At 29.6% G+C, this 13,408-nt stretch overlaps 1 protein-coding gene across 1 annotated transcript in view; it reads left to right on the forward strand.

Annotated features, from left to right (window-relative positions):
* Positions 1-2,087: 2,087 nt before the first annotated feature.
* The window catches only part of LOC126780604 (proton-coupled amino acid transporter-like protein CG1139), a 43,583-nt gene continuing 32,262 nt past the window's right edge, over positions 2,088-13,408 (forward strand). The window contains exon 1 of the mRNA XM_050505212.1: positions 2,088-2,305. Within this exon, the coding sequence (XP_050361169.1) occupies positions 2,237-2,305 (69 nt within the window). The 5' untranslated portion in view covers positions 2,088-2,236. The remainder of the gene's footprint in view (positions 2,306-13,408) is intronic.

Below are 13,408 nucleotides of genomic sequence, written 5' to 3' on the forward strand. Positions count from 1 at the left end.
ATTAGCTATATAAGTATGTATTTACAAAAGAAATGTAGTATATGTAGTATATCAGTTGCCTGGTTTCCATAGCACAAGCTTTGTACAAGCTTAATTTGGGATCAGATGGCCGTGTGTGAAAAATGTCCCAGGATATATTATATTATTATTATATAGTACATAGGATCCTAATCTCATCATATTAATGTTGTCAATGTCGAAACATTTACACGGCAACCCTGTTAAAAATTATAAACTTTTAATGGTCGCCATATATTATTCTAGTATGTCGAATAATATTTAGGAACACTTTCCTTACGGATCAGAAGTCAGTGTTTTAGACTATTTTTAAAAATGCGTAATTAGCTTTCACAGCTTAGCATTAATTACCATTTTAAATAGCAGTTTAAAATCTAATTCGCTATTCCTCCTTCCTTTAAAAATGTAAACCGATTATGACATTGACATGATTTTTTATAAGTAACTTTATATATCACGACTACAATTATCTTACAGTTTGAAATTATTATATAAAAAATCGTAAACCAATTTCAAAGTTTCCTGGAAATCATCTTATAAACGCTGGTTGATCGATCGCCACTTTGGATGGCTTAGCTTAATCTCTGGAATAACTGTACCGAATCTAATATTCTTCCACCATTACAAAGTGTTTTAGTTTTATTGCACTTGTTTTTTTACAGTTTAAGTAACCAACGTCGTAACCAACGGCCATAGACATTGGCATTATAAGAAATGTTACCCATCGCTTACATCGCCAAAGCGCCACCAGCCTTGTGAGAACTCACTCACTCACCCTTCAAGCCGGAATACAACAATACCAAATACTGCTGTTTTGCGGTAGAATATTTGATGAGTGGGTGATACCTACCCATACGAGCTTGCACAAAGCCCTACCACCAGTAACTTTAAGTAAGTAATAATAATTATCATGTTGTTAATATCTTTGAGCAAAATAATTTACCATTGAATTTGTTGGGAGTAAATCGCAGACTATGTAAATAAGTCTATGGCACGTGTGGCGGGGGCAGCATGAGTATAACGGAGGACAAATGGGTAGATAGATTGAAGGGAGAATAGGGATTTATTTAATACTGTGAGTTCATGGATAAGTGTATCTGGGGAGACGGGTAAATGTGTGAATTTTTTTATTTAATTTTTAGAAGTAGCCGGTTACAACAAAAATATTATTGACAGTGTAAAATGGTATCCAACTTTTTTTTTTCAACTAACCCATCGTGCTCAAGCGTTTTATACGAAATATATTTAACGTATAATATAAGTTTTCTACCTCAAATATATTTCAAATAATGAAACTGAATATATTAAATAAATTGACTTATAAGATGTTCTTTTTAATATAAAAACCAATTAAAAACCTGTGTTTACACAAGTGTTAATTCTTTTAATAAATTAGTCATAAAGTCACATATGATTGAGTTTGACAATTATACGCTTTCACAATAAATAGAAAATAATAATAATTTGATTCAAGGTAAAATACTGAATCGTTTTATTACTAATTACAATTATGGCAGGTTTTTTCATTAAGACAGCAAGCAGAAAAACGCAATATAATATAATATAATAATATGCAAGCGGAAAACCTGAGATGTTGTTGTTTTAAAACACGAAACAGTACAACATTTGTACTAGGCTACTCGTATCCAAACAGTTTTGCATGTATTGTGTGGCATATTAATGCAGTCGAGGTATCCGCTCCGTAACATACATTCACAACTTTTTGGCATATGGGGATCCTAGGACACTATGATAAACACTAGTCGATTCTCAAAACTTATCGACGACACCATGACAATCAAGACCAGTTCTGGAAAAACTGGATCGTTAGCAAAATTTGGCGTGCGCTTAAAAATTATTAACTTGCGTTGCTTTTTACCCAACTCGTTTCGCAAACGATTACTTTAGTATAAAAAACGTTGTTACGATGATACAATCGTTAATAATAATTTATTTGATTATTTGAAATTGTCATAATAATGATTTGTCATAGTTGAGGGTGTTTATATTAAACGTCATTATTCTGCTATTTCGTAGTAATCAAAGCGTAGGGTACAGGAGCACAGGCTGGCGCGGTGACGTCACGATCGCAAGCATTATAAGTGCGCGCGCGCAGTCCCGCGCTCATTCGCTAGTTCGCGCGTCCGCCGCGCATCGTATTATCAGCCGTGAACAGAGCACCCGCGAATTTTGAAAAAGTGATTTACTGTGCATCAAAATGCCGAAGAACATTTTAGCCGAGATGGGCTCCCAGGTGGGGCTAACTCCCGCCCGTCAAAATAAAAAGGTACGATAATAGCTTTTCTTACAAGTGAAACCATTGTATAAACTGCGATATGAACGTCACTCTTAGTGTTCCATATACGACCCACATGCATTGACGAAAAAATTAAGCTTGTACAAGAATGTATTTTTATGTCTTAATTTGATGTATAAAGAAAGACTGCGAAATTATCTTTTTTATAATTTGAGATGTATCCTGTATTGGCGATGGTATTTTCAGATCGACAGGTCTAAGTCGCGAGTGAACGGCAGCGGCTGTTGTCTCATGGTCAGACGTAAATAACCATGCGGACGGTAGCCGAAAACCAATGTCAATACCGCATTCGTTGTTGTCCCATTCGAAACTTATATTTTATAATGTAATATAGATTTTATGATGATCCTAATTTTTTTTTATCTATAAGTAATAGTAATCAATGTATTCAATATGTAGGTAGTTATATAAATCGAGATAATGTTAAAAAAGATAATGTTACAATAATTCATCTACTAAAAATATTTTCATTTTAAATGTGAACATTCTTTATCTTACCAGAAGAGTCGTTAACGAATCCACGCAATTTTCTCATTCCACACATTACAAGAGCTTTGACTAAGACGCCTGGAGCGAGGCCAAGACGTTTTTTATCCATTAACACTCATATTAAATTTCGCTTATAAAGCATAAATGATTATAAAAGGTTACAATCACCTCTTTCATGCCGACCTATAATTCCTTTTTCCTAAATAATATATTATAATGAAAGAACGTAATTACAAATTACGATAAAAACGATAAAGTCGACAGATTTCGAATTGTATCGAATTGTTTCTTTAAACGCGAGCGATGAAGATTTGTTTTTATGTACCTATTATTTTAGTATGACTATGATTCACATAATTTTGAATAGCAATAGCTTTTATATGTTGGCACATTGAAATAATTTAAATGTACCGTGAAATACATATATTGTACCAATATTACGTTGGTGTTGTTTTAATAAATTATATGTTTCTGAATGTTTTTGTTACACAGACTTTAAACACACATTGATATATTATTTGTATGCGATAAATAATATACGTAAGGAAATAAAAAGAACGTGGAGTGAACAATCGAACTGAAGTAACTTGGATTTAAAACCATTTCGCATATAGTCATGTTAAGATTATCTTCTTTAAAGACGACCATTACAACTGAATATCTCTTTAATCTTTTATAACTATATTCATATTTTTTCATATTCTGTTTCTTTCACAAACTCGTATCGATACTTTTGAAGCATTCAATTCATGCATGAAAAAAGTAACATAGGATTAAAGATTTAGATTGAAATTGGGATTTAATTTTTACATACGACTCATTGGACAGACAGAAATGTTTTACTAACAGGATGTATATGACATATAAATGTCATATCTATCCATATCGAAGTCCATATATTTTTTTTAGATTTTAATATCATATTTTAATCGTTGATGTGTACAAAAACATTTTCCTATTTATTAAGGAAAATGTGGAGGTAAAACATGCACTGTATAATTATAACACGAAGCAAGTATGCGGTTAACATTTTTATTGACAATCTAGCAAATCGTTCGTGGCATTAAAATTAAATATAATCATTAGCATTACTCTTATTAAATGGTACATATAACTTTGATACATCATTAAATTCCCATCGGAAAATCTGGGGAAATTGCAAATACTAAACTTATTTTATAGGAACTAAAGATGATTATTACTCATCACTTAAATCGTTACAGCTATTGGAATTTTCCATTTGTTTATAATTATTAACTTTTCTTTTTAATTAAAATAAAGTTAGTTAAAAATAAAATTACTTATTCGATTGTTTTTAATAACATAGCAATTCAAAGACATAAGGTGCGCGAATATGAATGAATAATAGCTATTTTTATCCAGATTCTAAACAAACTATCTGCCAAAAACAAGCAAAGGGCAATTGTTGAAATAATTTTACTTTGTAATTAATAAGAAAATCATAAAGTGTGACCAGTTTTAATAAGCACACTAAATATATTATAGTATATAGTGATCATAAGCTTATGTAATTCGTCGGATTACTGCTGCTTTACATATTTAAGACCTGTCCATTCAATATGCTTAAATGGAGATCAATACCAGTATAGTAATAGCTTGTGATTGTCCCACTGCTGGGCAAAGGCCTGCTCTCCAGCTTTAGGAAGACGGGTAATATTAATATACTAAAATCCAATTATTTAAAATTAGATTTGGCTAAATAACAATCGTACCTCCTTTTTTGTATTCGGTATATATGTTTACAGCTTAAGACATTAATTTTTCAAAAAGAATACAATTTATTTAAGAGAAATAAACGTCAATCATAAAAGTAAATATAAGAATTATGCAACGGGTGGCTATTAGAAAATTCTTAATCTAATTTAAGAAAAAAGTAAGGCTACTATTACATATCGTTTACATGGGAAGTCTACGGCTAATTACATATTTATTTATTAATATTGTAAATACTACAAATTAGTTATACTTGATATATAAGGTGTATATATGTTTATATTTATTAAAGACATAAAGAAATATTTCAATATGTGGTTTATTTTTTTTTATATATATATAATGTAAAGGACTTGATTTCTTTAATAGGGTTAGATAATTTATTATACAGTTCTGCTTCTTCGTATATTGCAATTTTTCTTCTGTAGTTAGTTCGGGGCGGTCTTAAACAAATATTGTTCTAACGTCTATTTATATTATTGTTTGTCCTTTTTTTGTAAGTGTTAATTTGGATTGAATGTTTTTATTTAATTGCTTATGTATTAATATGCATGGGTTATATTTATATATTTATGATAGTTATTGATTTAGTTTCCTTGTATATCTTTTCCGTGGGAGTAAGGAATAATCGCAGTAACCTCAAACCTCTATAAGGTATTCTAAATCCTATCATAGTTGTATGTTATATATCTATCAGATTGTCTGCAAACATCGAACTATCGGTATATGTATCGGTACTTTTACAACTAAAAACCGAGAGTTAGTTATAGCCGAGATGGCCTAGTGGTAAGAACGCGTGAATCTTAACCTATGATTATTATTATTATTATTATTTGGATAACCAACAAAAGAAAACATTATTACATTCATTTCATTATCAAACTATTAACAATAACTTAAATGTCCTTTTAATTATAGGCTATCACATCATGCAAAATATAATAATTGTAGTATATCAAGAATTAAATTAAAAAACAATAATAATAAATTCAATAAAACATTACATAATAATCAATAACATTAACATAACTAATAACATTATTACAGAAAATACAATTCAACATTTCAATATAACACAAAGTTTTAAAATATCACAAAATTAAATTTAAAAAAATATTTTATTTTATTATAGTTATTTTAAAAAAAAAAAGCATTATGTTTAATACTAAAATTAATCAAGAAGAAAATATATATTATATGTACATATATGAATATTCATAAATGTCTATAAAAAATATCATTAATTAATTCATGACAAACAGATCCAAGTTTAATTTAAATTATAATTTCAATAGTGCATGCATTATTAATGTATTATTTTAAAAAGGCCAAAATTTTTTGCCTAAATTGTACCAACTTGTCGTGGCATATGTCTAAATCATTTATTTCTTTAGAAGTGTTATTATATAACGTCGCCATTCTGGGTATTGGTGAGTTTTTACCTAAATGAGTCCTATACGTTGCAACTTGAAATAGTTTAGAAGGATAACGAGGAACTCTTTATGGGATTCGAAATAAAAATCTATTCAAGAGATCTGGACAATCAATTTTGTTGTTTAAAAGTTTGTATAGAAACATTAATGATAAGATTTTTCTTCTGTTTTCAAGACTGCAAACGCTAAAGTAATTTAACCTCTCATTATAATCTTTAAGATTTAGTTTAAATCTAAATGATATTTGTCGCAAGAAACGCTTTTGAATATTTTCAATCCTTGTGATATGAATTTTTTTATAAGGTGACCAGATGTTATTACAGTATTCTAGTTTACTACGCACAAGACTGTTAAAGACCATAAAAACGGTTTCAGTTTTCTTGAAGTGTTTAGTGCAGCGCATAACAAAACCAAGAGATCTGTTTGCTAATTCTAAACTTCGATCGACGTGGGGGATAAAACTAAGACGACTATCCATGATGACACCGAGGTCTCTAATACTATTAGTTTCAAACAATTCACTTCCATCTATATAATATTTGGATGGAAAAATATTATTTTTACGCGTAAATTTTATATGGACACATTTCTCAATGTTAAGATACATTTTGTTCCTACTATTCAGTCAATCTGTTAAGGTCCTCCTGCAGAAGATTCTGATCCCTCACGTCTTTAATAACACGCATCAATTTTAAGTCATCTGCGAATAAACTCATGTTACTATTATAGAATATATTCACTATGTCGTTTATGAAAATATTGAAAAACAAGGGACCCAAGTTAGATCCCTGAGGGACACCAGAATGATTAGCAAAAGTGTCAGATTGATATCCATCTAGTACCACAATAGAAGATCGACCCAAGAGATATGATTTGCACCAGTTTATTAACGGATTCGTTATTCCATATGCTGACAGCTTTTCTAAAAGTAGAGCGTGGTTAACCTTATCAAATGCTTTAGAAAAGTCTGTATAGATAGCATCTACTTGATGGCCATGATCAACATTCTCGACATGATGAACCGAGTTCAAGCCCGGGCAAGCACCGCTGAATGTTTATTGGCTTAATTTGTGATTATAATTCATCTCATGCTTGGCGGTGAAGAAAAATATCGTGAGGAATCCTGCATGTGTCTAATTTCATTCACAAATCTGCCACATGTGTATTCCACCAACCCGCATTGTAGCAGCGTGGTATAATAAGCTTCAAATCTTCTCCTCAAAAAAGGGAGAGGAGGCCTTAGCCCAGCAGTGGGACATTTACAGACTGTAACTTACTTGTAAAACGCAAGTTTAGGTTATCTATTATTATGTAAAACATTATTTTAGGTTTTTAATGATTGGAAATTGCAGTCTTTCATTGCACGTGTTATTCAAACATGTATTCATTTTATTTTACTTTGATTCACGCCTTTTGTCTTTGCTCTGAAATACAAACGTATAGTGTTATGCTCGTGAATATATTAAATACAATAAAACTAAACGCCTTGAATCCTTTCAATATATAATGTTAAAGTTAGATGAATACAGGTTAACAATCCACCTTGAATCCACATGTTAAAGAAATCGTATAATCGGAGGCTAGAGCCGAAAACTTTTTATCGCACGTCAAATATATTTAATTTGCCGTTTCTAGTTTAAATAACTCATGCGTGCAGATATCACTAAACGAAAATGCGTTATTTGTTAAAATCTAATAACAAAAATTGTTATGAAGTTATTATACCAAAATTTTATAATTGAGTAATATATTTTATTTCATTTTTACTTAAGATTTATGAAATACAATAATTTATACGATTTTATCCATATTCTGATTTCATACCACAGGATATTGGGCAGACTTACCTATTGTAAAATGTTATTTTTAGAATTTAAAAAAACAATATTACTAATAATAAATCTTTCTAATTAAATTATGACTGATAAACACCCACGGAAGATCACTTAGCAATACTCTCAGACATGTAAAAATTATTTTTGTATTTCAGTTTATTTAATTATACCGACTGATTATAATATTTAGAACAGCGAGATTTTCAAGGCATCCTTTTAATAATTAATTTTGATCCTATGGGCAGCAATACATATGAATACAAAAAATATATATGTACGCATGAAGTACTCGTACTCTTTATAAAGTATTAAACCAAGAAATCAAAAATGACATAATGACTCTGTTACTTTCAAAGTTGACATCGATTCTTGATTGTATACATAAAGATTCAATTTAATAATACATTATATTATTTAAAAAAAACTGGTATATAAGGATTTTACTTTACTACAATATATCTTAAGTAAGTTATGATAATACTATGCAATTCGTTTTTGGTACGACAAATTCACTGATTCTCATTTATCTGTTTAGTTATTGTTAAAACACGCCATATTGACAATAGGTCAGGGACGACATCATTTCCACTAAATGATTAGCTAAATAAAAACGATCGATTATATTTGTAACCCGATGACATAATTCGTAGGTTTATAATTGTTATTTTTATGGAGCGATGAATGCGAGTCTAACTGTATTTGTTATTTATATGCATCGAGTGTTAAAATTAGCCTTTCAAATACATAATAATCATGTGAATTTTCTAGAGCAGCATGTCATGGTCAACAAGACTCGTTGAGACTACTATTTTGCCTTCATTTTATAGACAATTTTAAATTATCTGCCGTTCATTAACCCCAATCTGAGAACTTGCACATATTAAATTTCTGAAAATTTAATGGATCAAAGTGATATTTTATCGAAAATATTATAAAAATCTTTGACCATCTGGTTGTTTCGTTTTCGGTTTTCAATCTTCTACGTAATTTGCTTAATTTACATAACACTAATGATATTTTCAACATATATAATCTTCATGTAATATCTTTTAGTATTTGTCGTGTATCTAAACCAAGCATGTCCAGTGTATGTTTAAAAATTGTGAACAAAAACAACTGTAGTTTAGATTTATTGCTACTAATTATTGTTTCTTATGAAAAAAATAATAAAAAATAATAATGATTAAGTTAATTTTTCAACGCGATAAATATTGCCTAGAATTTTACGCAATATTTAAATAATTAATAATAATGAAAAAATACGCAAACCATGATTCTACGATTCTTCACAGTACGGTCGAATAGACGAATGGCGAATGTTTATATAACATTAATTAAAAAATAGTATGGGATAAAATCCTTATTTTACCCATACGAAGTCGGGGCTGGCAGCTAGTCGTTAAATTTAGATGCAAGCTAGCGATTAAATCATACAATCTCGTGCCCGTTTATTTTAATCAACACGGACTTTAGAGTAACGATCTTTTAATAAACTAAATATACACAATCTGCATAAAGCATACTATTTAACATTTTACAAAGCTCTAAAAGCATATGAAGTAAGATTTTTGTAATATTGGTTTTTCGGAATGATTTTTTCTTAAATCACTTCGATTTCGATCGCCAAACTAAATTAAAACTTCGGAATGTACATAATATGCTATTAATATATCTAGTAGTAATCTAGTATAATATTATAGAGCGTTTGTAAATTTGGCAAAACTTATAGAAGGTTAGCTGCATGAATATATTTGGCAAATGACAACATTCTACTCCTAAACTGGTATATCGTATTAATTATATCGGTATTTTGGTGTACAAAAGTTCATGTTTCGAAAAGACTTAAGTGAGAAAAAATAAATACACAAAATTAAAAATATCTTATTTTCTGCACAATAATAGCACGTATTCATATTAATATTATTTAATTTATATGTTCAATTGTATAAAATATAGTTATAACATATATTTATTTTTACTGGATATATAACACGAAATGAAGATAAGATTTACGATAGGAATTCAAAATGACTAGGTAGTGAATATTATTACGTCTAACGTTAATTATTCACGGCGAGTGGCTCTAGAGGCGCTAACTGACACAACGCAAACACATCACACCCTTGTACATACGTACTTACTCATATGTTGTATCAGAATTACGCATTCGACTAATTAGATATAACCATTAAACGAATGTTATCAAGTGATATCATCTTTTTGAAAATAGAATAGGATATTTTTTCTCTTCTACTTTTCACTTTTACGTAAGATACTTACAGCCTTACTTACAAATGTTGCTAAGCTGATTCTGTCATTATTGATTTGACATTCAAAAGAAGACATTGTATTGTTTAACTAATCACTCGCTACTTACAAGTATTTACAGCTACGCTAATTACAGCACTTTTAACACGAACTTTCATAAATAACAGTAAATCCGTTAATAATACAAATTAAAAAAAAATTGTAAATGACATAATATTTAAAAAAAATAAAAAAGACAAAAGATTTAAAAAATTATATTATGGACTAGACGTTCATAGACCGTACCGTGCCATGACCGTAATTCTACCGTCAGTGTCATGTATTATAAAGATCTCTCAACACTCAGCGCCTTATAATCCTATATACCCGCATTGGCGATGTAAGGAATGGTTCTTATATCGCCAATGTCAGTGGTGACTACTTAACATCAGGTGGTCTATTTGCCCGTCCGCCTACCTATAACGTTAAAAAAAACATGGAGACGTGTTTTTTTTTTAAATTATGCAGTGTCGATTGGTCAATCCAAATTCCTATATGATCTTATTGCTCCAGTGGCTAGTCTGCAGGTCCCGAGATCCTAAATTTAAATACCAGATTATCGAAAAGCTTCTACCTGGACCTGATTGGCTTCAGTGGCGGAAATTGGGCCAATAGGACATCACCATTACGACTGTATATAAAAATATATGAAATTCTAGACATTTATGTGCGAACTAATTGCCACGTGAAGCCTAATCATACGAATTATAGCACAATATTATTAAAACGATATTTCCGCGTATTGGCAACATTTGCAATACACGGGAATAAGAGTAAATTAGTGATTTGTTTTCTTAGAAATAACTCAATCTGTTTAATAAATCAGTATTAAGGAATGCGTATTTTGAAACAATATTTATTCTGAAACCAATATATAATATTTTCATAACATCAAACACTTCCACGCCGATTCATGTATTTAACATAAAGAACTTTTAATTTCGGGTACTTTAAGTTAATTGCGGTTTAATTGTAGTTCTAGAAGAATATATTACATACAACGAATTATCTCTACAAATTTATATCTTAGTATCTAGCGCCTTGTTTCACCCGTTGTTATTGTCGTTGCATTTAGTCTTAACCTCATTGGAAAATCATTGACAGATTCGCAGCATGAAAGGCCTACAAAGTTCTAGTAGGTAACTTATCATATTTTATCAATGGCCGATATGATCTAATGTGACAGTAATCATTGGGTGTCAAGAATTTCGAGTGCCCAGGCCTATCAAAATGACAACGGTTTCGAGTAGATACACAAATAAATAATTGAAAATAAAAGATTATAGCAAAAGGTATTAGTAATCAATTTGAAAGATGAAATTTTATTTGTTTTTATTCTTCTTTTTTCTAAAGAGGATTCGTGATATGTGATTTGTTATCCTTTGCTAATTAAAATTATTCAATTTTTTTTTAATAATACCTTAATAATAAAACACGACTGTTTAATATTTACATAACATTTTAAACAAAGCTACAACTACTTGTACACTTATGAATATTATGAAATTAATTAGCTATATGTATGAAAGAAAAATCATGCGATTTGATGACAATTTTTCTGTGAGAATGATCCGCAAAGCTATTGCAAATAATACATAAGCAGTTGTAGTCTCTAGCATCATATTAGTAGACAAACACATTGAGCTAAATATATGTTAAGTAAGAAAATTGAAAATAAAAAAGTACATGCACTCATCGCAATGCTTATTTATTTATTTTATTTTACCAACAATCAGTTACACGAACATATAAAAAAACCTTGTTTAATATTAAAATAGGTAAATGCAGTGATTTATTATAACTAAACACATCTATAATTCTGGCTGGATCTTGCTGTAATGCTAAGACATAAATGACAAAATGAAAAAAAAAATAGAACACATCCGAGAATTGTTAAACTATAAAAAGTTTTTTATCTAATAAAGCTTTTACTTCCAAAAAAATACAAATACGTCTCGTATACGTACTCGTAGAATATTCTTTTGGTCTGAAGTCTACAATGAGTAATTGTCATGATGAATGTCAATTCAATCCATCTGAGAAGATGTATGATATTCCAGTTTTGGATTAATGTTTTATTTTTCATATATGTGTGACTCTGTTTTGCATAGCGACTTATGATCTATAAATTGCAATGCGATTGTTAGCTATGCGAAAAATAAAAGATTTTATACCATGTCTTGCGCATAGATTTATTATATTAGTTGTCATATATAGTTATTTATTTGACACCTTTTGGTATTTCATTTATTAATAAATATTCGTTATTTTTAATAATTCATTTTTATAAAACAAACACATTGTTAAAATAAAACACTTACAACAATCTATTAAAATCAATAATGAAAATCTCTACATGCTTAATATTTGTTTAACAAAACACTTATTAAATAACATGATTAAATATTTGTATTAAGTGGTTCAACATTTTCGTTAATATAATATTTAATGTGTGGCATTGACAAAGGCATTTGAAAGTAAGGGCACATTGCTCAATGGGCTTTTGATCAGCTGTATAAAGGTACAGGATAGAAAATGCATGAACAAGGTAAAATTCTTCAAGATCATTATTTTATAGGAATTATTAATATGGAGGACTATTTACCCCTCTAATTAAGCGTAAATATTGTGTTAAGAGTGGGGACGATAATATCCCAAGAATGGATCAGGATCGAACCTGCGATTTTTATTTCTACACGCCACCCCTAAACCTGCTATAAAATTTTCAAAGCATTAAACATATTTTAGCAAATTCTATCAGATCCATTGTAGTTAAAATGTATGGACACAGTTACGGTCAAGATAGTAATGTTTTTCTTGTTCTTTTAAATTTGTAACTGTCCTTTATTCTACTGTAAACAACAAATACAATACAAATATCTATATATAAAAAATGTTGCACTTAATTTCAAAATATAATATAATAACCGAAAGTGAGTAAATAGCTGATTGATTAGACCACGAAAATCTTAACATAGGTTTGCGGGCTTAACAAGCACAGGCCATTACCACTGATTTGTACATGCTTAATTTGTCTCAAAGGAAAACATCGTTAGGAAACAGGCACACTAAAATAAAAAGTTTTAAAGAAACATAAGACATGTTAGGTACATTTCGTATGTTTCTTGCTTACAAAGTATTTTATCAAACAAAACAATTTGATTAGACTAACGAATGCAACCGTAATTATTGCTCTATGTCGGAAGACCTTGCTCTTGATTTCTACGATTTTAATTATACAAGTAGAGTTGCCAATTTTTTTTATAAAATGGAGA

Source organism: Nymphalis io, chromosome Z (genome assembly GCF_905147045.1).
Source record: "Nymphalis io chromosome Z, ilAglIoxx1.1, whole genome shotgun sequence".
NCBI lineage: Eukaryota > Metazoa > Arthropoda > Insecta > Lepidoptera > Nymphalidae > Nymphalis > Nymphalis io.